The following is a 27,394-nucleotide window of genomic DNA, read 5'->3' on the forward strand; positions in this document are numbered from 1 at the left end:
TATTTTTAGCAAATGGCTACAGTGTTTGTGCAATAAAATTTGAAATAAAAATTAAACTGAATGCAAATCTCTGTAATCATTGTAAAAGTAAAGAAGAACATAGCATGCACACTGCCATGTTTAAACAGTGTATGTGGAAATTGTTGTGAGACAGCAAAATAATCAGAACTAGGATGGCTGGGGCGGGGCAGTGGTCCATTACCATGCCCAGGGCCTCATTTGCCCATGATCTGGTTCTGGGCTACAGCATAGTGTTTTTGATTCAATGTATTAATTCATTTTGTTGACTATTCATTTACATGATCCAGTATTGTATACCTTCAGAGTAGGCTTAACATCACTACCTTTAAAGGTAAATATAGCAGATATGCTAGTAAGCATTATGTTACCATAGTATTTTGCACAAATTATAAGGAATACAACATAGATTAGCACTCCAGATAAGAGAAACATGCATGAAAGAAGCAAATATTATCTGACAAAAAATCTTATTTTCTAGCTTGTCAGCAAAAACATATAAATAACCCACAAAAAATTGGGCAAAACCTTAACTACCTCCTCAACCCCGGCAAAATCTCGACCCCTGTACTATCTACAACAAATAGTACTGAATGTATATCATTCCAGTTTACTCTCATTTCATCACAACTATCACCTCACTTTTAAACAACAACAAATCTAACCAACCCCTTACAGCGCCTATCTCTACTAACTCTAAACCCAACTACTTCTCTTTTAAACCCATACAAACCTCTTATATCAAACAACTCTTATCAAAATGAAAACCTACCTGTCTAGCAGATGACCAGCTCCCTAATGACTTCTTAAAAACTGCTGCAAGCTCCATCACCTATCCCGTATCTATCCTAATCAATCGTTCCATTGCAGAACAATATGTCCCCATACTATGGAAAATATCCCATATCATCCCCCTCCACAAGGGATGCCTATCTAAAGATCTCCCTAATTATCATCCCATTGCCATTCTCTCACCCCTAGCAAAATCTTAGAGAAATGTATCTATAAGCAGCTCCTAGACCACCTCACTACAAATAACCTCTTATCTGCTTCACAGCACAGCTTCCGTCTAAAACACAGTACCTCCAGAGCCCTCATAAGTTTCACTAACTACATCAACCTCCTCAAAAACAATGGGCAACTATTCTCTACTATATTCTTTGATATGTCCAGAACTTTTGATACAGTATCCCACCAACTACTACTCAACACTCTAGCCTCCTTCAAACTCAACACTGCAGCTCTCAACTGGTTCTTTAGCCATCTTACTAATCAACAACAGGCAACTAAATGGGATAATAAACTCTCCACACTCCTCCCAGTCTCTGTTGGGGTTCCTCAGGGTTCCATCCTTGGCCCTCTCCTTTTTATTATATTCACAAATGTCTAAACACTGCCACTAAATCTGCTTCTATTATTTAATATGCTGACAACGCTACTCTTATTTGCTCTGTTCCCACACCCCAAGAATCCCAAGAAAAACTGCAAAAGTCATTTCTAGATATTGAAAATTACCTAAATGAACTTCAACTCATCCTAAACCCAAACAAAACAAAATTAATGATCTTCTCTAATAGGAAATCCAAAGCAAAACCACCTCCTCTCTCCATCTACTCCACTAATGGCACTATAATAGAACTGGTTAACCAAACAAAACTACTTGGTGTCATGATAGACAACAACCTAACACTCAATAAACACATATCACTCACAATAAAGAAAGTTCACATCAAACGTGATGCTCTACATAGGGCCAATCTTTACCTTACTCAAAATGCCAGACTAGCCACAGCCAGATCCCACCTCCTATTTACTCTTCTCTACTGTTCTCAACTTTTCACTAACCTGCACAAGTCTGATTTACATCTACTTGATTCCTGCTATAACAAAGTAGCAAAATTTGCTGCTAATATACCCAACAGGAGCCATCATTGCCTTGCTCTTCAAAAATTACACTGGCTTGAATTTCCCAGTCTGTTATCACTCAGTCAGTTCACCACTGCTCACTCCATCATCCATAAACCTGAAAACTGCCCTGCACTCTCCAACCTAGTGCAACTAAATACAAACCCCATGACCCTTAGGTCATCCGATAAACTTATGCTCACCACTGCCCACTGTATTATCCACAAACCTGAAAACTGCCCTGCACTCTCCAACCTAGTGCAACTAAATACCAACCCCAGCATCCTTAGATCATTCGATAAACTTATACTCAAGGTTACAAAGTCCCATAATTACTTTGGTGACTTTCTCTTCTCCTTCATAGTAGCCAAACAGTGGAACCTATTATCCCAGAATATCTTAAAAAACACAAAATTGTCATAGCTTAAAAAATTCCTAAAGGAATACCTTACTTAACAATGGCTATGCTCCTGTAATACTCCTGGCTAGTTTCTCATGCCTTTGATCAAATGTTTTCTCTTCTGCTATCTTCTTCCCTTACTTCTACCAAATGAAAATACCACAATGTTTTTTAGTTATATATCTAATGAGTTTCATATTACTCTCTGTAATAAGGCTTAATAAATGTAATATTTTTTGTTTTACATTCAGCTTTTTGTAAATTGTGATTGTTGGCAACTGTCAAACTTTTTTTGTATATTGTTTGTAAATCTTTTAAAAATGTTTGTAATCATTTTGTACTATTGTTATGGAGCTTATCTCCCTGGGTCTCCGCTGAAAACGGGCTACTTGCTGAGCCGTACTCTACCCAGTTAACAAATGTAAAATAAATAAATAAAAAACTTCACAGAACTCATTACAAAAATGATAATGAGGACAATGTTTAATGGATAGATGAACAATGCTTAAAATTAGTGACTGCTACTGTAGATAGACTAGACAAGTGGAGAAGCCAATAACATAGTGAAAACAACTTTAGTCAAAAACTAACATCCAAGTTTTATTTGCTTACACTGCACAAAAGTTTGATTAAAAGTAATTTGGCACAACTCCTGGCAAGCAATGGAGGTAATATGCAGGGGAAGACAAATTATGCTAAACTTGTTAAGAAGCACAATACTCTTAGGGTTCAGGCTGAATGAAAAATGAGGTAGAAAGTTATGGAGCACAGCAGGTAAGATTTTCATTGATATTTTCTTAATTATTTTCAATATAGTTAAGACTTAGCAAATGTATGAAATAAAAAATAAGTTTAGAAAATGTTGCATATGACTGGAATAGTTTGAGAAATCGCATTACACCTATAAACACATTGTACATCAACTGAGCCCTTGTGTATATTATGCAACCCCATCTATCCTTACCTTAATTAATTCTAACTTTTGCTTCAACTTTTTTTTGCTTACTATGGCTTCTCTGTCTTAATTTGTATTGTGCACTTCATATTTGCAGTATTTGTTCTTTCTTATTGATAGAATTGAATAATGCCATTTTGGGAAGCATGTTACTCAATCTCAAAACAGGCACACCTATGCCCAGGTAGTTCACTTTTAGATATAATTATTTTGTGCTATCTACTTTTCCTAATTTGTCTCTGACAAGTGATAAAACAGTTTAAGTATTTGGCTGTTTAGTACTATATTACACATTCTGGTAGTGAAGTATTACAATGCATTACTGTAATATGCTTCTTTCTTTCAGTGTAATTTGATGCAAAATAAATGTAAATAAATGCCTGTTCTAACATCATTTGAAAAAGTATCTGTCATCTGCAATATAGGAGTAGAATGTTTGACATTTAGTATTTACACTGCATAAATATTTACTGATCAATTATGCATAAAGGTGTCAGCAATGATGTATTACTTTTTCTGGTTCTGGAAGTTGTTACACATTACACTATACTGCAGTAGTTCAATGTGTTTCTGCAGTGGTATGTTTGTGTGTAACACTCACTGATTTGGGTCTGTCACTGGGGACCGTAACACATATCTTCCTTACCATACAAAGACTTAGCAAAAATAAATTAAGCAGAACTAGCATTATGTTCACTTCTTTGCCTGAGTATGCATCAGATTCAGTGGACTATAATTCATTTTTATCACAAACACCCTCACCACTTGGCTAACTTTGTTGAACTGTATCTTTGCTACTCTTCTCAGCTGTAACTATACAGGCTTATTACAGTCCTTCTTTCAGTTTTCTCTCTTGTCCTTCATGCCAGTCTTTGGAAAATAAAGATAATATCAAGGAAAATATTAATTGTTGTGATTCAATACTTCCTTTATATTTTCATTCAGACAGAACCCTATCAGTATTGTATTTCTCAACTGGTGTACAATAATTTGGCTTCTGCACATTTCCTCCCTTGCTTACTAGGAATTGTATAAAATCTGATTCTACTAAAAGCTTAAGTGTTCAGTGGTCACTGCCAGACATTTTCGCCAGTATCATTTTTTTTAAATAAATGTGGAAGTAAGCACATCTTGTCTCATGTTCTCCTTGTGTATAAACTACCCTAATTCACTTAAAGTGTAATATAACAACTTTCTGAACAATAAGAAGTACAAAACTCTAATGTATGGCATATTAACTGTGACAATCCTCAGCAATTTATCAAAAAAAAATCAAAAATTTTAATGGGGATAAGGAAAGTATATGGGGCAATATTCTGGATAATAGAGAGGCACGGATTGAATAGGTAGTTAATGGCTATTTAGTAAAATAATTCACCCGAGATTAGAAAAAGTTAGCTTCTTTTCAAAGAGTTAGTAAGCAAATATCTTTAGGCAGGTTTGCGTGCTTATTTACTTCAGTCTGATCTCAAACAGCAATTAGTTCAACAGTGACTTGTGTAATGAAGTCAGTGAAGTTACACACACGTAAGCAATGTACATTGTGTACTCACTGGCTCACAGTTAGATGTGTTTACAAAAAAGAGCAGTCAAATGATTTAACAAAACATTAGTCATCTTCAAAATGAGCAAACTAGAATGTTCCTGATACCCATGATTAAGTGTTGCAAACCCATTTGTCTAACAAACGCATTTAATTTATCAAGCATGATTTTTATCTCTTTTAATTAACTATCATGTACGTAGCACAGAATGAAGATGAAACAGCCAGTCCTGCATGTGTAGCTTCAGGATGTTTCCTGTTAACAGCACTTCAATATGGACAAGTTCCACGTTTTTTTATTTGTGGCACAGAGGTCAAGACCATCTGTCTAGCCATGTCTCCATTCCTTCATTCATCATTCAATCCATCCATTTTCAAAACCACTTGTCCTGATACGTGTTGCAGTGGTAACAAGCTGAGGAGGGTAGATGACACTTTTCTATCCCAAGTAGCATTGTCCACCTCATTCTACTGGATACCCAGGTCAGGAGCATAGCTAGGGTGGGGTGAATGAAGCAGCCGCCCCAGTGCAAGTGGGTACAATCATGAGAGCAGGGAATGGCCCCATTTTTCTTCCTCCTCATGTTGACATGATGGCAATGTAGAGACATGGCACATCAGAGGTGTGTTGTCCTTTTTTTTTTTCTGATGTAGCACTCCAGGATGAAGGAGTGCCATGTGTTGAGAGGTGCCAGATCGAGAAGCACCTATGGACACCAGATAAGCCAGCTATGCCTCTGATCCAGGTATTTACAGATAAGCTGAAAAACAGAATCCTTTCAGCATGTTTTGGGTCTGCTTTATCTGTTGTGTGAGATATCTAGGTAACATCCTTGCAAGGTGCCAAAAACACCGCAACTGATTCCTCTCAACCTTAAGGAGCAGTAGTTCTTGTCTGAGAGCCCCCTGGCAGCTCACTCTGTCATAGAGTTAAAACAGCTACCTTACAACAGAAATCCCTTTTTACCACTGATATCTATGGCCTCATCTTTACAGTCATTACCAAAAGCTCCATGATCATAAGTGAGGAGAAGGACAAAGACTGACTAGTGTATTGAGAGCTTTGCCCTAGGCTAGGCTTTCACTTTGGCATCATACTGATAAAACACCTACAGCACTGTCTACACTGCACCCTCTGATGATTAAGCTCTTAACCCCCTCTGCATTCATGTACAAATGATGTTTCAGGACTCTTGTACTTATCCACTCGAGGTAGCTCCTGATCATAGCTTTCAACTGTCCAGATTTTTGCCTCATATTTCTGTTCCATTCCTCATAAAACATATGGTTTTCTGGCAAATTAGTGAAGACTAAATTCATTAAATAATGACAGACATTTAAGTTTTAGACTTCATATCCTTAAGACAATGTATGGCAACACAAAACCTTTTATTCTAGCAATTTTAAGTTTATCCAAGAAATATTTAAAATTTGTCCCTATTTCTGGGCCTTTGTCCCCTCATTATTTTTGGCTTTGTCCAGATTTCTTGGGCTAAGAGATTGAGATGTATGCTCTTGACCCCTCACCTGCAGTGGCAATTTACCATTTTCTGATCAGAACCATGACCAGTGATTTAGAGGTGCTGAATATCATTCAGTAAACTCAAGTGGACAATGGTGTTTATGGCCTTTTGAGGCTACGAGCACAACATCATCTGCAAACAATAAAGATGCCATCCTAAGTCCCCAGACTGGACAGTGTTCAGACGTTTGCTGTACCTTGATATCCTGCTAGCATATATCATAAACAGAAGAAAACAAGGCACAGCCTTTAAAAACTTCTACACCCAGCATGAATGCATTCAACTTAATTCAACTTAATGCTGAGAATGCAGTTACAACTTTTGTTCCATAAATGCAGGCACTAAATGGCATCCAGCTGTGGCTCTGAGAACCCCTACTGCTACTGATCAGAGTAGAAAAATACCAAAAAGCTTCATTATCAAAATAGATCATATGCAGATGGAAGACTATGTTTCCTACATTTGTTTCAGAAAGCACTTCCCTCGTTTTAACCTGTTTTTGATTCTGTTTGTAATCACTGCACATTTATTTTATATTCATTAAACATGCAATCTTAATAGCAACCTTTTGTACCACATATTCAGTCTTAGTTCCTTTCAGTGTAATCATACTTAATTATTCTGATATGTCTATCTAGAAGACATAAAAGTACATGTCATACCATTCCAGTTCACATAAGTCAGGGGTCCAAAAATTCAAAAAACAAAGTATTCTAGTTAATCTTGATAACAATTGATAGCAATGCTGGATGTCTATAATAGTACTGCTGTTCTTCAGACCTTCTCTTCTGTAACAGTTTATATAATGTGAGATGATTGGCTAAGGCTCAAACGACTTGCCTACTCATGGGGCAAATATGCCCCATGCCACTTTTAAATGGCATGTGCATATTATAGCTGCTGTTGAGGGTCTTGTATATGCCACATTTAATATGTTGCTAAAACTAAAGGGTGTAAAACTAAAGCAAGAAAAAGGACTAGACTGAAAGATAAAGAGATATCTGACTATCCTGGAGAAACTTCTCAGATATTCAGTGTAAGGGAAACTAAACATCTTCTCAAATGCTCAGTGAGCAATTCTGACAGATTTTTAACCTTGTTTCACAACTCAAGACACAAGGCAGTAATCCATATTAAAACTCCCTGGTTGTGTATTTAAGAATACAGGTGCTTTTAGTTTTATTTTGTGACTATTGCAGTAAAACACACACACACTGAAATGTGTAGTTTGAGACACACACCATAACAGGCATGGTTGTTGTACAATCCCTGTTGTTATTTTTTTAGCTTCATTCTTAGGCAGTCTAAGCCTGCTGCTATTTTTGGGATAATGAAAACTCATAAGAACTGGCATGACCCTCCTTTCCACGCAATTGTTGATGGGCAGTGTTCTGTCATGAGTCCTAGTGCGACTTTTTTGGATAGCAGTTTGAAACATTTACTGAAAGATGAGAGCTATTTTTTGAGATGATGAATGAACTGAAATTTAACGTCAATGATGTGTTTAACAGGATGTTTGCAATTTATACTCTGTAATACCGCATGATCTTGGTGTATCTTGGTGTTCCGAGTATTTAGTGATAAGGGTACTGAGCAAGACAAAGTTTACTTGTATATGGAATTAGTGGAACTAATTCTCTCTCACAATTATATTTTTTGAAGGGCAATTGTATTTGCAGAAAGAGGGAGTTGCCATGGGGTCACCATGTGGACCCCTGTTTGCAAATATCATGATGTGCCAGTGGAAGCGCAAATTAACTGTGAGTTTGTTAAATATTTTAAATCTTATTTGCGGTACCTTGACAATATTTTTATTTTTTGATGTGGGCAACAGGAGGAAATTCATCAATTTTTGGATTATATAAATGCAACTACCAATTTTTTTAAAGTTTTCATGTTCGATTAGGGAAGACAGGATTTCTTATTTGGATGTGTTAATTTGTAAGGATGTTGAGGGCTGGTTTTGTGGCTAGCATTTATAGGAAGCTCGCCTATTCCAATTTGCTTTTCACTTTAGTAGTGCGCATAATTTTAAGCAAAAACGAGCAGTCATCAAGGGGCAGCTGGTAAGGACAGCACGTAAGTGCACCCATGAAGATGACTACAATGGGGAATGTCAGCTGTTCAAGCAAATGTTTTTAAAAAGGGGATACCCTTGTACCTTAATAGAAGAACTTATAGGTGAAGTTAATTTGAAAAGGGAAAGTGAACATTTTGTTCCTCTTTTATGTTTAAAGACTACTTCTGCGCCCACCTTAGTTTATGAGGGGCTAACCCTGAACACCAATGTTGAATGAACATATGCATCACAGGCACTAGTAACTTCATACAGTGCTGATAGCCCAAGTATTAGGAAAATAATCTACAAAGACCTGGAGCTTGCTTCACAAAGACACAAGTATTAGGGGTACTAATATGAAAAACCCATAATAGTTTACAGGAAGGGTAAAAATTTGAAATCAATATTTGAACATCATGATATGAGGTCTGGGGGCCTGAATGTGGGAGATGTAAATACTGTAAATTTTTGTTGGAAGGTGATAGATTTACGATAGTAGGATAAACCTTTAAAGTAAAAGGGAAAATAAACTGTGAAAGCTTAGGGCTTATATATGTTGCCATGTGCCAGTCTTGTGAATTCTCTTGGAAGGGGTTTATGAGCATCATTATGAGATCAGAAAAAGTAAAACTACTATTGCTCTATGTAGACATCTTATAAGCTTAGAGGACCATACTTTTAGATTTACTGTTTTGGAAAAGGTGAACCCCAATCCTAGGGGGTGCCCTGACAACTATTGTTAGAGAAAAGTGAGCTGTTTTGGTAGATTTACCTGAATTCTTGTAAATGGACAGGGTTAAATGATCATGTTTCCATTTCATCACTGCTTAAGTTGAAGGCATTGAAAAGATGAGTTTATTTTGTTACTTGGTTTCTATTTTACATTTGTGAAATGCTTTTTCATTATTTTAATTTTTCCTTTTTCTCATAGTTATTTTTATTCTTATTTCTGAAGTATTTTTATTGTGTTTTATGTGGGGTTTGTCATTCTTACACTTTATAACTTGTAGCTAATTTAAGGATTAAGCTATTATATTTTTAAAGTCACATGATTTTTTTTATTGGTCACATGATTATGTTTTTTACATATTTGAATGTGGATGGGCAATGTTAATACTTGTCTGATGAAGTTCTGAAGTCTTGGGATGAAAGCACTTATCTGTATTAATTCACATTAAAATATCTGGTTTTATAGATTGTGGTCCGTGCTTTTTGGTCAAGTTTTGTCAGTTTCACAATATAAGGAATTACCAGTTTTGATCTTTGCAATTCAATACAACCTCTGAAGTGAAAAAAAAAAAAAAATATATATATATATATATATATATATATATATATATATATATATATATACTGCACATGTTACTTTTCAAAAGCAACACCGCTTGTGCACTATCACAAACCAGTTTCATGTAAGACAATTTTCCACTGACCAGCCATCGCTCGTGCGTAATAAGCAAGCAACAATGTCTGACAGTATGTGTGTTAATGTGCAATTAATGGCCTCCTAGATACACCCATAGAATGGCGTTAATTACACATTAACACACACCCCCTGAAGGGCATTATTGCACTTAGACAATAGGGTCTCTGTAAAATTGTTGTGTTGTACTTGTTTATTTAATTAAGTGCTATATATTTTTTTATATATATTTTTGATTTAAAATAGTTCCTCCGCCTAATGCTTCAAACGTGCTGTTGTATATGTTAATGGTGTTAGAGGAAGCATTTTACATCCAAAATATAATACTTAAAAAAAATCCAGGCATTTACTTTATTTTCTGATCCCTTACTCCTAAAATGTTTGGTCTGTCGCCAATCATTGGGGCTTGGATGGTGCAGTGGTATCATAGATACATTGTCGCCTCACAGCAAGAGGTTCTCTGGTTCGATTCTTGGCTGGGGTGCTTTCTATGCAGAGTCTGCATGCCCTCCCTGCATCTGTGTGGGTTTCCTCCCATGTTACAATGACATGCATCTAGAGCATTTCTCCCCAGGCCTCTGCTGAAAATTGGCTTCATTCCAAGTCGGACTTTCCTGGTAAACAAATAATAAATAAATTGAAGTTACTAAATTATGGCAAACATTTGAGTTTCAGATTATTATTTTCTTCAGAAAATTTATACTAACACAAATCCATTTATTTAAGCAAGTTTGTAATTTTATAAGAGCAGTAATTAAAATATGTTCCTATTTTTAAGGCTTTGTTCCCGCTGTATTTTAGGGTTTATCCAGATTTCTTCATCTGAAAGGCCCAGAAGTATACAAACCTTATTACTGTCGCTCTCACTCACTCCCTCACGCACACCTCTGTTTCAGAAAATGTATGGTAACAGAAATCTTAATAATCAAGTAAAATATGTTCCTATTTTGAGGTTTATTTATTTAACATTTGTTTGCCAGGAAAGTCCAACTTGGAATGAAGCCAATTTTCAGCAGAGGCCCCAGGAGAAACTCTCCAGATGCATGTCTTTGTAATGTGGGAAAAAACCCACGCAAATGCAGGAAGGACATGCAGACTCTGCACAGAAGGCATTCCAGCCGAGAATCGAACCGGAGAACCTCTTGCTCTAATGTAACATTGTTACCACTGCACTACTGCTCTGTCCAGATCCAGATGGCTTGAGCTAAGAGTCAACAGAGCATACTTCTCAACTATCCAGATTTGGCATGTCAACAGAGCATACTTTTCAACTATCCAGATTTGGCATAATGTCCAGATTTTTCACTGTATGTTTGGTCCCATCCTCATAAAATGTGCAGTTTTCTGGCAAATGACTGGGAATTGAAGTCATTAAATAATGACAAGCATTTGAGTTTCAGACTTCATATCATTCACAAAAGACATGCTAATGGAAACCCTGTTGTTCTAGCAACTTTCTAAGTTTATAAGAGCAATATTTAAAATATGTCTTTATTTTTGGTTGTTTGTCCTCCATTATTTGTTGGTCCGTCCAGATTTCTTGTGCAGAGAGGTATAGTCTAGAGCTACGCAAACCTCTTAACTGATGCTGCTGCTGCCAGGGATTGCTGTCAATCTTCACTCTCTGTCTCTCTCACACACACACTTTTTCTTGGTTTCATTTATTTTTATTTCACACTCACTAAATAGCAAAAGTGCTGCTTAGCGACTGTAAAATAATGGCTCGATTGATCTCACTGTTCACTCTGTCTCATACACACATACACAGTCTCTTCTGCTTTCACACATGCATACATTCTGCTTTCATGCGTGCATTCACTCACACGTGCAGAAAGAAACATAAACACACACATACACATACATACACACATACACTTTTTTTCAATAGTCAGGTGCCCAACATTCTTTCTGTGTGGCCTGGTACCTGTCCTTGGCCTGGCGGTTGGGGACAACCAGCGTAGGGCATAAAAGTAATGTTATTTCTACCATAATCAGAACTTCTTTGCTGCCAGTCTGAATGTATCTTTTTACTGTTGGTCTATTAACCTGCATCCATTTTCTGCCAGTTGAAAGCATTTTCATTCTCAGTTGACTACCTACACCTGTTTGCTGACTTCTATTGCTGTTGCAGATAAGTGATTCATTGGGGATTTAGTTTTTTTCTTACATTTTTTGTGCTCCTTGGGGTTAACATTATTCTGGAAGCGTAAATGCCAGTGTGGCAGACAGATTCCGCATAAAGACCACCATGATAAGTGTCTTTTTTCTCTAGGAGCTTCTCATGACCATATGTCTTGTACTATTTGTTAAGAGTTCATTCCAATAACCCTTCACAGTAGACTTTCTTCCCTTTCCTTGTATCTTGAGAGCCAGCATCTTAAGCTTCTCGCTAAAGATACAATGGAAGGAATCTCCAACCCTGAGGGTCAGCTGTTAGGGAAGAAGAAAGTGAAAAAAGTACAGCCGGAATCTTCCGCTGTCCCTCCTCTGCCAAGTGTTTCTCCCAAGGTCATTACAAACCAGGAGGCTCGCCTGGCTATATTGTTGGATTTCTCTGTCATGACCATGTTGGAGGCCAGTGAGGGTCTGGCTGGCAGCACGTCTAGACAGGCTTTGCAGGCTTCCATCTAGGACGTTCAGTGGGAACCACAGTTGATTTTTTCCAAGGGGCCTAGGGAGTTCCTCAGTTTTTAATTAGGGAAGAAGTTCCTACTATGGTTCTTGACTGTTGTCCTGGGTCTGAGCCTGGAGGGGGACATTCCCTTAAAAAAGGATTAAAAAATTAAACATATTTCTTCTCTTCCTAGGGATCCACAAAGTGAATTGCAGGCCTCCACTCAGGGGCTATTTACTGCTTTAATGTCCTTAAACCCTCGTCAGGGGGGTTTCAGTTCCTGCTCCTCCTTGGTCCTCTACTTGACTTAAAAGGCCTAGGGGAACATTTTTTTTTTTCTGAGGATGAGTCATATTCAGATAATGAATCCCTGACTTATTCTACTGAAATTTCTTCCCCTTCAGACTATGGGTTAGAGGAGGAGGAATCTATTACTCCCAATGTTCCTTTTGTGGAACTATCCTTTGGGGAAACAGTCTCTAGGATGATGAATTTTTTTAAGTGGGATTGTGCTCAGGTCTCTGATATCCATAAGAGGTGCTATGAGTTGCTACAGTTGGAATCCCCTAAACCTGTGGCTATTCCTCCTGTTTTGGATGTTTTTCTGGATACTTTTTCCAATGTCTCTCATGTGGCTGATTCTCTGCCCCCTGCTCCCAAGAAGCTTGACAGGTTTTATAGCGTGCCTGTGGATTTTTCTTGTTTCCTATATAAATGTCCTGCTGCTGACCCCTCTGTCATGTCTGTAGACTCTGATAAGCCATCTCAGTTGCTTCCTCCTCCCAAGTTATTGCCTTCCGACAAGGATAGCAGAACTTTGGAAAGGTTGGGTAGGAAGGTTTACACTTCTGCTACCCTAGCTTTTAGTGCTATTAATTATCAGACCCATATGTCTAGGTATGTGTTGGCTCTTCTTTCTCAAGCCTGTCAACCTATTTCAGATTTTCCAGACTCCTAGGGTAAAACTTCTGCTCTTTCCTTACTAGGGACTTCCTCTCAAGTCATTCATCATTACATTAAATGTAGTTAAGATGCAGCAGATGCCTCTGCCAGGGCTGCTGTTTTGGTTCAACCTCTATCTAATGATATTAAAGCTAAGTTGATGGATGCTCCTCTGGAGTTTACACTTTTGTTTGGGGAAGCTGCTGCTGTTTGTTTAGGTACCTTCAGGATAAGGATAAGGTCTTACAGGAGCTTAAACATCTGTTTGTTTCTGCTGTGCCTAAATTTCAGAGAAACTACCATGCTAAGCCTGCCTTTATTCATAGGCAATCCTGCCCTTCTACTAAAGCTAGGAAGACTACTTAGTTTTTAGGGAATTCAAAGCTTTCTTTTCCAGACAAACCAGGTGCTTTATGACTAGCAATATCTTTCCAGCCACATTCTTCTTTCTCATCACTTTTCCATTTCTCTTCCTGTTTGGCTTCAGATCACTCAGGATTCTTGGGTTCTGCTGATTATTCTTCAGGGGTACTTCATGGTGTGGAAATCCTGTCCTCCTTTTATGGGTATTCCTCAGCCTCCTCAGGAACTCTTCCCTCTTTCCCACAGTTTCTTCAAAATCTCTTGAATCAGGATACATTCAAGAGGTGACTGCATCCCAAAGGTGAAAAAGGTTCTACTCCAGACTGTTTCTAGTGCCAAGAAAAGAGGGTACTTGGAGACCTATTCTAGACCTCAATCATCTAAACACTTTTCTAAAAGTGCCTTCCTTTCAGATGTTGTCCCTTCAGATTCTGTTTCCTCTCTTGCTCCCCAAGGCTTATATGGTGTCTCTGGACCTTAGGGATGCTTACCTCCATATTCTGATCTATCGTATTTTCAGGACATTTTTGAATTTCTCTGTTGCTTACTGGCACTTTCCATTCTCTGTTTTTCCCTTTGGTCTTTCTGCTGCCCCACTAGTATTCACCAAATGCCCTACTCCTGTGAATGCTTTTTGCAGGCTTTGAGGGATCTAAATATTTCGTTACTTAGATGACCTGTTGATTCAGGTCTCCTCTCCAGAGACCCTTTTGCAAAATCTTCATTTTGCTGTTTCCCTTCTTCATAGCCTGGGTTTCACTATACATTTCAAAAAGTCTTCTCTGACTCCTTCTCAGGATCATGTTTTGCTGGTTTGTAGGATTCAGACAGTGCCAATACTTGAATCTCTGCCCACGTCAAAGGCCTTAACTCTCATTTCTTTCTTTCAAACACTCCTTCCTCTGACTTTCTTTACTGCCAGAGAGCTTCTGAGAGCTCTGGGTTTCATGGCATCCACCATTCTGATGGTCCCTCTCACCAAACTTCACATGAGAAAGTTTCACTGGTTTCTGAAGTCAGTGTGGCTCCAACATGTATATCCTCTAGACTTTGTAGTTCCTCTTCTTCCCTGCCTCAGACAGGAATTTCACTGGTGAATTCGGCAGTTGTCTCTGAATCCAGGGATCCTGTTTCATCCCCCCTCTTCCCTCACAGAAATTGTTCACAGACGCTTCAGACATGAGATGGGGGTGACATTTGGCTCCCTAAAAGTACAGGGATGTGGTCGCCTCATCAGCAGAAGGAGAACATCGGTGTCAAAGAGATGACTGTTCTTCTGCTGGCTCTTCAGGCCTTTTATCCTCTTTTCTCTCCAGGGCATTTCAAGGTGTTCACAGATAAAACCACAGTAATGTGGTATAGAAAAAAACAGGGAGGAACAATGTCTTTATCTTCTTTGCCGATTGGTACTTCTGGTATGGGATCTTGCTGTCATGTATCAAGTGACTCTTCAGGCATTTTATATCCCCTGCCAGTCAGAACATTGTGGCACACAATCTAAGCAGGTCCTTAACTCAGTCCAATGAATGGATGCTTCACAGGGATGTGTTTCTGGATATTATCCACCAGTGGGGTACTCCTCAAGTAGATATTTTTGCCTCTCCTCTGAACAGATAACTTCCTCTGTTTTGTGCCAGAGTCCCAGGTCCTCTGATGTGTAAGGTGGACACCCTCTCATTTTCTTGGAAGGGGATGTGTATTTATGCATTTCCTCCCTTCCTCTCATTCCAAAAGTCCTGTTCAAGATTCAGCAGGATGCTCCAAAAATCTTGGTGACTCCCTTTTGACCACAACGGCACTTGTTTCTTCTACTTCTGCATCCAGCCAGGCACATTCATCAAAAGTTACCTCGCATGGTGGATCTAATCACACAAGACAAGGGCTCTGTCATCCATCCCCAGCTGTCCATGCTTCAACTAACACTGTGGGTGATGGGATTTTGATTTCTCACAGACTCCTTTTTTCTGAGGACGTGCTGCAAGTCCTGCAGGAGGCCAGGAAACCTCCTACTAAGAAATCCTACTTATCCAAAAGGAAGAGGTTTTCTATTTGGTGTCTCTGTCTCACAGCCTAACCCACCTACTGTGGATGTTCCTTTGGTTCTCTCTTATTTGTGCGAGTTGATCAATACTGGTTTGGCCTATTCTTCTATCGAGGCCCACTTATTGGCTATCTCTGCTTGTCTGCCTTTTTCTCCCCCCTTTACTTCTAGATTTGAGGTTAAACAATTTCTTAAAGGTGTCCTTAATATTACACCTACCAGGAAGCATGTTCCTCCTCCCTGGGATTTTAATTTTGTTTTGGAGAAGTTGACTCAGGCTACTTTTGAGCCTGCTGCTTCAGTTTCCTTGCTACATTGTTCATGGAAGACAGTTCTTTTGTTAACTCTTACTTCTGCCAGATGAGTGTCTGAGTCTCAGGCCTTTATGGCTTGTCCTCCTTTTTTGGTCTTTCATGAGGACAGGGTGTCCTTGTGCACTTTAACTCTTTTATGCCTAAGGTGGTTAATGAGCTGTCACTGAATCAGTCTATTAATCTGCTTACTTTTTCCCCTGTCTGCAATCTAACAAGTGAGAGGGTGCTGCATACTTCAGAAGTGCATAGGCAACTCAGGGTTTATTTGGATAAGACTAAGGCTGTTAGAAAATCTGACCAGTTATTCATTTATTTTCATCCTAGATCTTTAGTACTTGCTATATCCTGGCAAACTTTGTCTTGTATCTCTAAGGCTATTTCTTTTTGTTAAACTTTTCATGGCAACAGCCTGCCTTCTTCATTTAAGGCTCATTCTACTAGAGCTGTGGCTTCTTCAGGTGCTTTTTTCAAGGGCTTAGATACTAATCCTATTCTTGAAGCAGCTACATGGACTGCTGTGCATACCTTTACCAAGCACTACAAATTGAAAGGTATCTCTAGAGCCAGGGCTAGTTTCGCTAAAGTTGTTCTTCAGGGCTTTTCAGGGGGCTTTTCTGCGGCTTCTCCCTCCCTAGCTTCCTTCTTGAGTTTTGGCACTCTGCCATCTGTTAAGAATACTGCAGCAGTGAATTTGATGAAATAGTACAGTTGTGTAAAGCCTTACCATAATGGTAGATGTCCTTGCCTTCACTGTTGCAGTGTCCTCTCCCTCCTACCATCACCCTAGTCTTTTGCCTTCATGGATGCACAGGTTACTTCTTGGGTTTCTTGGACTGGGTTCCTACTGGAGCATTCAGTTGTGATTATGGTAGACCTGAATGTCACCTTTATGCCCTACACTACACATGGAGCATTTGGGTGACATTCTGCATACCTTTTTAAAAACAACAAGTAGTCTTTTGTAGACTGGCTGTACATTCGGTCTTCCACGGCAGTGAATCTCATCTGTTAAGAATACTGCAGCAGTAAAGGCAAAGACATCTACCATTACAGTAAGGTTTTACACAACTGTACTCTTTATCAATTTAAAGTTCAGGGATTAAGACTGTGGTTTGAAAAAAGAAATGAAAAAAAAATCTGACTTTCTCTGAATCAGACTTATAACTTCACCATGGTATGAAGACACTTTCTTGGTATATCCTGAACAACAGAGTGAAATAAAAGACCAGTTAGCCTTGTTACACTTTGAATTGCTCTAAAGCTAAGTGGAACTGTGACTGAAACTGATGTCTGACTTTAAGTTTTTGAAGGTACAAAGTCATTCATGGAGCGTGTAACAGGTACAGTTATGCACACTTACATACAACCACACGCACACACACACACACTCGCACGCACGCACATATAAACACACACAAGCACACACACACACACACACACACACACACACACACACACACACACACACACACACACACACACACACACACACACACACACACACACACACACACACACACACACACACACACACACCATTGCTGGCCTTAGGCATAGGCGCTGCTCTACCAGGGGTGCTTTTCTAGTAATCTGGATTGTGTAGGTAGACCAGGATGGGTGCGCCGGATGGTGTGGGGACTGCTGTAGAGCCCTTTTTTCCAGGGCAGCAGGTGACCAACGGCTGTCCCTGACACACACACACACACACACACACACACACACACACACACACACACACACACACACACACACACACACACACACATACTCACACCACACCCACATACACACCCACACATATGCACACACAAACAAGTACACACACACATACACATGCTACAGTTACATCCTTGTCACAAGTACCATGTTACCTGCCACAGCTGAAACAGAAAGCTAGAAGGGAAAAACTGTAATAGAATAAAGACAAGAATCACACAAAAGCTGTACCAGTTTGTATGTAGTCCTATTGCTATGTAAGCTTAGGAATAACCAAGTAATAATAGTCGAGTACAACTTTGTTTAGAGCTAAGTAGCCCATGCAAGGGTATGAAACATCTTAGGTAGAACATTTCAGCACATGGAGAACAGATAATAAATTTATAAACATCATAAATAAGTGCTAGTAAGCAAGAAAGGGCATACCACTAACATTTATTAAAGTTCAAAGCTAGGAACAATTTTGCATTCATCATTTATTTATTTATGTATACATGTATGTATGTATATGAGTCCCCTTCTAAATATTGAAATTCAAAACATTGAACCTCTGATTACTGAAGACCAGAGGATTGAAGTTTTGAAATATCAAACCAAAAAAAAGGTCACCTGCACCCACCACACCACCCTCTACTAAAATATACCAACTCCAAGATCCCGCTACAGTGACGAGAATGGTAAAGTTCCCGTTCCGCACTGTACGGTGATTTCCATTGACAAGGTTCGAGATTTCAAACCTTTGATCCTCTGGTCTTCGATAATCAGAGGTTCAATGTTTTGAAATTTCGATATTTAGAAGCGGACCCATGTATACATTGTTTTGAACAGTTCACCAAAAATACATAAATTAAAAAATTATAAAAAAGACTAAGCACTGTCACAAGCACATGCTGTTCTGTCTGTTATTTCAGATCCACCTGTATCTGAAGTAGGGGAATGTTGGTAGCCCAAGGATACAGATGATGAGCCAAGGTGACTTTAGAAAGAAAAAAACACATTTATAAAACATGCTTCAGAATTTTTAAATTTAAGCATTTTTTTAGGAAAAACAATATTTCTTCTTCAGTATAGTTACACTAACACGGTTGTCATGTAACTGCACCCACTTATTAACCTTTCAGGCTGCAGTCTTCAAAAGATAAATTTGTTTGAAAAATATTTTAAATGTGTGTTAAAAGATAAATCTCACTGCAAAAGGAGTTAAAATTAGTTAAAAAATACAAAAGAACATAATTATTTAAAAATGTAGCTTGATTGACTAGTTTTTAAGGAACAGTTTTCCATGACATAATTAGATAAATGAGGAAATCTACTTTCACATGCAAATTATGATGCTAGAAGGAAACTTACCACAACTAAGGTTATAATCTTCTTTTAGAGCAATAGTTGGGATGCTCCACATGTCATTTTCCCAATCTACTATGTTTCCCTTCTCTTCACATTGTCGCATGTCTGGTTTTTCCAAGCTTATGGTGAAATTCCATAGACGAAAATTATAAATGTCACCATTAAATGAGTCTAGGGATGCTGACTGAGATCCTAGGGCTAATATTCCATTTGCTGGGATCACCTTGCCAACTGTTTGCACACAGGTAATTGTGTCAAGGTTGCCTTTAATATACGTGCTCACAGTACCACTTGTACTATCCCAGCTGATGCAGAATTCCTGCCACGTGCTCCCAAAAATCTCACCATCGAGTCCCAGAGGTAAGATTCCATTTATATCACAAAATGTCCCTAAAATAGACACATAATAGCTGCCACTATTCCTCCCAAAACTGAAGTATTCCATGGAAGAGGAATCTGCATAGGAAAATAACATCCAGTTATTCACATTGCTGCTGCTTCTTTGTGCTTCTAAACAAATAGTGAACTGTTTGAGCTTAGGAATCGGGATCGAGTCTTTGACTGAGGCCAAACTCTCAGAGGAGGTCTTCGTTAATGTTACTTTCTGATTCCTTAACAGTACTGCCACTGTCCGTGCAGAAATAAAAGAAAAGAAGATGAAGTTTTATAAAGTGTATGCAATATGAAACAACAAAAATAATCTTAAGATTTTTTTTAAATGAAAATGAAAATGTGGCTCATACTTCCATTTTATATCCTTTTCCCTGATCAAATATTTAGAAACATATTTGTTTATTTAGTAATACATTTTTTGTAAGTTTAAAAAAATTGATGAGGTAGAATAGTATTCATATAGTAATAAAATGGAAAGATAAGGTTATGATGAATTGCAAAGTTCGCCCCCATACCATGCAAAGTGAAAACAGTCTAAAATTAAACCAGCCACACTAATAAAATGACCTAATATATTATCTTTTATAAAGCAAAACAAAGTTAACCTTTCAATTACTTAGACTACTAATGAATTAAAACTCTTCAGACATTAAGCAGTATGTAAAACCATTATGAATGTTTTGTTACACCTTAACCATGTGTTCTAACCCTAACTCTTATCCTGTCTCTGTCCCTAACCCCAACCTAAAATATTTCCTTATCATTGCAAAAGACACTCAGATACACAGACACACACACAGACACACACACACACACACACACACACACACACACACACACACACACACACACACACACACACACACACACACACACTCTGCCTTGCCCACACTGTAATCCTAATCCAGAAACTGTACACACCACTAAATCTTTCCCCTTCTCTTGACTTCATTCTAATCCTAACCTGTAAATAATCACACACAGCTTCAGCAGCTGATGTGGGATATTTAAAAATTTCTCACAGCAGCAGATGATCAACTGCTTACTTCAGAAGCAAATGTGCCAAGTATAAGAGTTTGGATGACTTCTACAAATTTAGAAGCATCATGGACACAACTGAAGCTACTGATTATGGATTTACTAACAGTGAACCATGTTACAGAGCTCATATTTTGTGTTTTGCAATGTGTTAGTCTCTTAAGCACACTACTGATAAAGTGTGACACAAAGTAGGTTTTCAGTTATGTTTGCAATGCATTGTTTTAGACGTGTTTATGAGGGGTGGTCAAGTGTAACTGGTGGATGGGCTGAAACACTGCAAACAATTTCCTGTTGGTGGGGAGGAAGACTGGAAAGGATACATTTCTGGCTCTCACTCTTCTGATAGTTTAAATAGAAGTAAAGCTTGTTATATATTTTTATCTGTCTATACTTTTTAATGTAGATGCACCAGTTAGGACACATGTTTAGGGATATCTGTTGTCTGGATGACAATGGTGGTTATTGGGTGACAGCTGATGCTAATGGCCAGCGTAAAGTAAAATTACCTGTACTACAACAGGCAGGATGAGTTTGATGATACTTTTTTGTCAGTGTAGCTTGTTGCAACATCTGGGCCTGGAACATGTCCACCTAGTGGGGTGTTTATATTATCTTCAGAGCTTATGGGAGACGTAGGAAAAAATGCAAGGAAGAAGGGTCCTGCCAAGTGAGATATTTTCTGTTTTGTGGGTACATGAGTGGGGAGTTGCTTTAAGTAGTACTGAAGTTGCAACCACATGGCTTTACTCTGGTTGCCCCCACTATGCCATCTTTTGTGGATGGATTTAGTTATCTTCTAATACATCAACATGTATGTGTGTGTGTGTGTGGGGGGGGCACTCTTTATGCCCTTGGTGATGGCAATAATGTCAACAAGTCCTACTCTAGAATGGGAGTTGGAAAGTTCCCATCCTGTGTGATTTAGTTATGAACTCCAATATAGCTTTAGCACATGATGAGTTCCACTGTGTAACATGTTGGGAAGGGACCCGTATAGCATTTTTTGTCCGTAATGTTTTAAGATTTCAAATTCACAATGATTCATAACCATCATCTATGACAAATATAACTATGGCTTTGTGGGGGGAGGGGGTGAAGCGCATTTGTAGAAGTCATCAGATACCAGGACAGCAACTAACTTGGGTTCTTATCTAAAAGGAGCCATCAGTTTAACCTGATACTGCTTTATTCCTGGGTTTAGTTGAACTTGACAAGGGAGGACTAGAAGATATAGTTTACCTGGAGGTCAACATGGCCTTTGACTCAATCCAAGACAAGAGGCTGATATGAAAACTGAGGGGTTGAGGCAGGTCCAAGCCTGAGGAACTGGACAACTGTGTGGTTGAATGGCTGAATGCTAGGACACAGAAGGTCATCAATGCCAGGAATTAGGAAACTAAGAAGTGGAGGTTAATAGGGGTCTTTTAAGGTCCCATATTTAATATTCTTGACTGAGACATGAAAATGGAATGGGATGATTTCCATTGCCAATAACACAAAGAAACATACAACAGTGGAGTATGGGAGTCCTAGGGATGGATTTAGAAAGGCTGAACAAGTGGGTATCAAGCAGGAAGCTGTGGTTCACTGTAAGCAAATGCGAAATACTAGATTTTGATTGTGACAAACCTGGTGTCAAATATCAGCTGGAGTGGAACTGATAGCAACAGATCAGGAAACAGACATTGAAGTGTGGATCACACCTGGTCTGGGCTGCCAGGAACAGTGTATGAGGGCAGTGGCAGCAGAAAACAAAATACTAGAGTGTATCCTCAGGAGGTAAATTCCAGAAGCAAAGAGATCAGGCTTTCTCTGTACATGGCCCTGATCAGGCTACACCTCGAGTACTGTGTGCAGATTTGGAGGGCATATAACAAAAGGGACATCATAGTGAATCCAGAGTAACCAGCAGGTAAAAGACAGGACCAGAGGCTAGAGGAGCTAGAGATCTTCTCACCTGACATTAGAAGAGATACATGGAAAATTATACTGGTACACAAGACCATATCAGGGTATTATGACGGGGTTATCATGAAGAAGGACAGAGGAGGAAGGAGGAGGTCACAGGCAGCATATTGTAGGGACTGATTACTCGTCAACCTCTGAAAGTTCTTGTATCACAATTAGTGATGCAGACCAATGGCATGGACAGACAGAATGGGTGGTGGAGAAGGTGTTCACAGAGACATTCAAGAAGGCATAAAGAAGGTGGAAAAACATGAAGGGGAGGAAGAAATGGAGTAAAATAAGAATTGTATTAGTACTTAAAACGGCAGAAAAGATAGGCTTATTGTCTCTGTCTGGCTTCAAACAAATGTAATGTAATCTGGGGCTACAAGGTCAAAGGTAAATGCAGTATATACATATAGGGAATTCAGTAGCCACCAGCATGTTTCTATTTTATTGATTTATCACTTGTGGCACAGGTACATTTACATTTATATAAAAGTAATGAAAATATATTAACAAGTTAAAATTAACAGACATTATGTTTCACATATATTGCTATATATCATATAACCTAAGCAATATTACATAAATTATTCAATTCCTACCCCCTTTTTAAACAAGAAACATCTTTATTAAACCATCACTTAAAACATAAGGAATCATACATTTATATCAATGAAAACAAACCACACCAACACAATCCTAGTTGCCAGCATTTTACATCACAAACCATATTGACACACTTCCAGTTGCAAACATTACATATCACTTATAATCTACCCAATCGTTTTCAGTCAAACATTACATAGCTCATTTAATGAAATAACTCCAAAAAAGAACAAACTGGTAAAATAACAAAAAAGCAAGCAGGCTGAAAGTACTTCAAACCACACTATTTATTGTGAGTGCTTTCGTCACAGACAATGCTCCAACTTCATCAGACAAAAGAAAAGACAACAATTAACCACTTTATATACTTACAAGTGGATGCAATTAAACCAATCACAAATTGACCATCAGTAAATTACATTCACTAATTCAAGTAGGGTTATAAAAACATCTAACTCCATTGTGGCAGCAGTAAACAATTCAACTAATACAAGATATCTTCTCCATTTACAATATGTACACTTAAAACCATATACAAAACATATCAGAAACCTATACATAAATACATGCATATAATAAACATATACATTAAAAAATAAAAATTAACAAGGTAGAATACCCTTTCAGCTAAAATACTAGGGGAGCTAAACACATAGTTGATACAAGTGTGGGTAATTATAAAGCAAAAATTAAAACTTGAATCAGGACAATTTAAAAATTCTTGTAAGTCTGGAAGGAGATTTTAAAATCTTTAATTTTACTTCTCTTGACATTAATAATGACATGGTAAATGTGTTTGCCAAGGGGCTCTCTTTTGTACCTGACAGAATGGTCGATTTATTCAAAACTATCATTGATTTGAAATTATTTGTACGCAAACTTAACTAGACATGTCTTATGGGTGTTAATTCTTCACACACTAATAACTAAATAAGAGTGTCTAGCTTATTTAACCCTCCCCTTCAAGAGACTTCTTCTGCTTCTTTTGGCTGCTCCTGTCAGGGGTCACCACAGCAGATCAACTGTTTCCATTTCTTCCTGTCCTCTGCATCTTGCTCTGTCACACCAACCACCTGCATGTCCTCTCTCACCACATCCATAAACCTTATCTTAGGCCTTCCTCTTTTCCTGTTACCTGGCAGCTTCATCCTTAGCATCTTTTTCCCAATATACTCTGCATCCCTCCTCAGCACATGTCCAAACCAATGTAATCTTGCCTCTCTGGCTTTGTCTCCAAACCTTCCAACCTGGGCTGACCCTCTAATATAATTATTCCTAATCCTGTCCATCCTCATCACACCCAGTGCAAACCTTAACATCTTCAACTCTGCCACATCAAGCTCTGACTCCTGCCTTTTTTGTCAATGCCACTGTCTCCAACCCATATAACATGGCTGGTCTCACTACCCTCTTGTAGGCCTTCCCTTTCACTCTTACTGGTACTCGTCTGTCACAAATCACTCCTGACACTCTTCTCCACTCAATCCATCCTGCCTGTACTCTCTTCTTTACCTCTCTTCCACACTCACCATTACTCTGAACTGTTGATCCGAAGTATTTAAACTCATCCACCTTCACCACCTCTATTCCCTGCATCATCACCATTCCTCTATCCTCACTCTCATTCACACACATATATTCTGTCTTAGTCCTGTGGACCTTCATTCCTCTTCTCTCTAGAGCATATCTCCACCTCTCTAGGGTCTCCTCCACCTGTTCCCTACTCTCACTACAGATCACAATGTCATCTGCAAACATCATAGTCCACGGGGACTCCTGTCTGATCTCGTCTGTCAACCTGTCCATCACCATTACAAATAAGAAAGGGCTCAGAGCTGATTCTTGATGTAATCCCACCTTCACCTTAAATGCATCCATCACTTCTACCACAGACCTCACCACTTTCACACTACCCTTGTACATATCCTGTGCCACTCTTACATACTTCTCTGACATTCCCGACTTCCTCATACAATACCACAATCCACAAAGACACAATGCAACTCCTTCTGACCTTCTCTGTACTTCTCCATCAACACTCTCACAGCAAACATCTCGTCTCTAGTGCTCTTTCCTGGCATGAAACCATACTGCTGATCACTAATCATCACCTCCCTTCTTAACCTAACTTCCACTACTCTTTCCCATAACTTCATGCTGTGACTGATCAATGTAATCCCTCTGTAGTTACTACAGCTCTGCACATCACCCTTATTCTTAAAAATTGGTACCAAAGCACTTTTTCTCCATTCCTCAGGCATCCTCTCACTTTCCAAGATTTCATTAAACTTTCTAGTTAAAAACTCCACTGCCATTTCACCTAAACACCTCCATGCTTCCACAAGTATGTCATCTGGACCAACAGCCTTTCCGTTCTTCATCCTCTTCATAGCTATCCTTACTTCCTCCTTGCTAATCTACTGCACTTCATGATTCACTATGCGCACATCATCCAACCTTCTCTCCCTCTCATTCTCTTCATTCATCAACCCCTCAAAGTACTCTTTTCATCTGCTCAACACACTCTCCTCGCTTGTGAGTACATTTCCCTCATTATCCTTTATCACCCTTACCTGCTGCACATCTTTACTAGCTCGGTCCCTCTGTCTAGCCAATTGGTACAGGTCCTTTTCTCCCTCCTTAGTGTCCAACCTTTTATACAACTTGTCATACGCCTTATCCTTAGCCTTTGCCACCTCTCTCTTTGCCATGCACCTCATCTCCTTATACTCTCAACTACTTTCTTCATCTCTCTGACAATCCCACTTCTTCACCAACCTCTTTCTCTGTATACTCTCCTGTACTTCTTCATTCCACCACCAGGTCTCCTTGTCCTCCTTCCTCTTTCCAGATGTTACACCAAGCACCTTTATAGCCATCTCTCTTACTAGCTCTGCTGTAGTTACCCAGCTATTTGGTAACTCTTCACTGCCACCCAGTGCCTATCTTAACTCTTCCCTGAACATCACCTCACAATTATCATTTTTCAATTTCCACCATTTGATCCTTGGGGCTGTCCTCACACTCATCCTCCTCTTCTTGATCACCAATGTCATCCTACAAACCACCATCCTATGCTGTCTAACTACACTTTCTCCTGCCACCACTTTACAGTCTCCAGAGTCTTTGGCTATATTTGAAAAAGTTTGTGAGATGGACCTAAGAGCTATGTTATCTAACAATTCAAACAGCATGAATGTTAAAAAGAATATTTCTTCTGATGAGTTAGATTTCATTAACTTGTTAAATTTATGTAACATCAGAGTCATGAAGCCTGACAAGGGCGGAGGTCTGGTCTTTATGGACCAAACCGAATATATAAATCAAATGGAAGTTTATTTAAACAGTGATGTTTATGAGCATGTCAGCCTTAATGAAGTCAATGGCACTTATAGGAGGATTAATAGCATTGTTAATGATTTATTTCTAGAAGGGAGCATAGACATTGACACACTTCAGTATTTGACAATGCCAGCACCTATTATACCAATGCTTTTTGGTTCTCCTAAAATCCACAAGGACCTGAATAACCCCCCATTCAGACCCATAGTGGATGGGAGGGGGTCTATTACATATGCAAGTGCTAAATTTATGGACAATAAGTTAAAACCTTATATAAAAACTGAACCACAAATCTGCCATGACTCATGGGGTTTCCTCGATAACATCAACAACTTAGAATTTAATGAGAATTTTATCTTCCTCATAGTAGACATTAAAGACCTCTACACAGTGATACCACAAGAGTTAGCTATTGAGTGGGTTAGAGAACTTTTGCTCATGAAAGGGATGGATGGTGGAGAAATTTATGTCATTGAATTTGAAACCCTTCTAGACATAGTCTTGTCTAACAATTTCCTATGGTTTAATGGGCAATTTCTTCTTCAGAAAACAAGTATTGCAATGGGTTCACCCTGTGGTAGCAGTTTCGCCAAGTGCGTGATGGTGGAGAGAGTTTTTTTGTTTAACAACACAATGTTCAAAGATTACGTGGTTTGGTATACAAGATACCAGGATGACATGTGTTTCATTTGGAAAAGTGAGGCTACCTGTATAGAGTCCTTTATTGCAGATATCACCACTTTAACAGTTTGTGAAATTTACATTCCAAGTGGGCATAAATTCCATTAACTTTTTGGATGTATATCCGTTTAAAAATAGGGCGAATAGTAGATATACGACTACCATCTATCGTAAACCAACTTACTCAAATGCTTTTTTACATTTATCAGACAGCC

General features: G+C 38.7%; 1 protein-coding gene across 5 annotated transcripts in view; it reads right to left on the reverse strand.

Moving 5' to 3' along the window:
- ADGRG6 (adhesion G protein-coupled receptor G6) overlaps nt 1–27,394 on the reverse strand; it is a 1,156,656-nt gene that overhangs the window by 553,098 nt on the left and 576,164 nt on the right. For all 5 annotated transcript variants that reach the window (XM_044058511.1, XM_044058431.1, XM_044058747.1 and 2 more), the window contains exon 4: nt 19,167–19,790. In XM_044058511.1, coding sequence (XP_043914446.1) covers nt 19,167–19,790 — 624 coding nt within the window. The remainder of the gene's footprint in view (nt 1–19,166; nt 19,791–27,394) is intronic.

The sequence above is a fragment of the Protopterus annectens genome, chromosome 1.part0 (assembly GCF_019279795.1).
Source record: "Protopterus annectens isolate FY-2018-M chromosome 1.part0, PAN1.0, whole genome shotgun sequence".
NCBI lineage: Eukaryota > Metazoa > Chordata > Ceratodontiformes > Protopteridae > Protopterus > Protopterus annectens.